The 1246-nt window shown below is 37.5% G+C and overlaps 1 protein-coding gene across 1 annotated transcript in view; it reads right to left on the bottom strand.

Annotated features, from left to right (window-relative positions):
- Positions 1-1246, bottom strand: part of MNAT1 (MNAT1 component of CDK activating kinase) — a 240324-nt gene that overhangs the window by 83550 nt on the left and 155528 nt on the right. Inside the window, exon 7 of the mRNA XM_006161766.3 lies at positions 734-855. Coding sequence (XP_006161828.1) covers positions 734-855 — 122 coding nt within the window. The remainder of the gene's footprint in view (positions 1-733; positions 856-1246) is intronic.

Below are 1246 nucleotides of genomic sequence, written 5' to 3'. Positions count from 1 at the left end.
GATTTTAAGCCACCGGGTCCGGGACATGAACCGCGGTCGACTACGTGGGAGTCCAGCGACATAGCCATTACGCTAACTGCTGGTTCCCACTCTACCCTTTTTTCAAAAATGGCAAGGAGCCCACTCATATTTTTACTGGCTTACTTCTAACTAAATTAAGCCCCAATTACACACACACACACACACACACACACACACACACAGTGAGATGAAAATGAACAGCCACTACAATATGAATGCCAAGAATAGCCTTAAAAGGGAACTAATGAATTCCAGTCTCAATCTCAAGAGAACTCACAAGTTCATAGAAATATTAATGTACTAAATGAAACTTAATTTAGTACAAGTACTATTCATTTTTTACAAAAGACTAAAGTTCTACAAACTAAAAATCTAAGAATTTCAAAGCGTTAGTTAAAATAGACCCATAGGCCCAACTCCCTGGCCCACCTGTACTGCACTGCTCAAAAGATATCACATCCCACATGGCAACCATGGTTACAATCCCTGGCCCGTTCAGCCTAAAATATGCCAGGCACATACACTAGTGCTCAAGATCTAATGAGCTGGAGGACCAGAGGAAGAAGTTGTTGGCATGACCAGACCTTCTGGAGGGTGTTCATTTCTCTCTTGGTCATATGTGCATGTGCTATATCATGAATTAAAGAAAAAAGCAGTAACAACAAAATTCTATACATCAGTTCCTCAATATGTAGTTGTTTTGGACACTTACCCAAGTCTTCCTAATACCTCGAGCTCAGGAACCTGTGGTCCATAAGTCTCTATTTGCAGTGGTTGGTATTCATACAGAGCTTCTTCAAGCTTGTGAATAGGTGCTAATGAAATATGTTGACCCTGTTGGAAAAATTAAGAAAATTATCTTTTAATATAAACCTTCATATTGCTACTTATTTATAGTTATTTTAAAGCTGGACTGAATTCTTCACATTAAAATATTACCCATTAGGTCTACTGTTTCAAGGGTACAATAGATTACAATTGCTGAAACCTATATCACATAATTAACATCTACAGTCACTGGTACATTATTCAGAGGAAGAAAACCAAAACCCTCATTAAATTCAAATTTAGCCTTAAATAGTAGAACTTCAACCTCAATGGTAGAATTCATCCAGTATATAATCATTCCATTCTCACACTTTTCTTACTTTTATTAAGCAGCTCTGACATTTTTGGTAATCATTGTTTTCTCTTTTTTAAAAAGATTTTTGCTGAGCCGCGGGGC

This window comes from Tupaia chinensis, unplaced genomic scaffold (genome assembly GCF_000334495.1).
Source record: "Tupaia chinensis unplaced genomic scaffold, TupChi_1.0 Scaffold138921_1, whole genome shotgun sequence".
In the NCBI taxonomy this organism is placed as follows: Eukaryota; Metazoa; Chordata; class Mammalia; order Scandentia; family Tupaiidae; genus Tupaia; species Tupaia belangeri.
The sequence above is the reverse complement of the archived record's forward strand: the minus strand, read 5'-3'. Positions and strand labels throughout refer to the sequence as shown.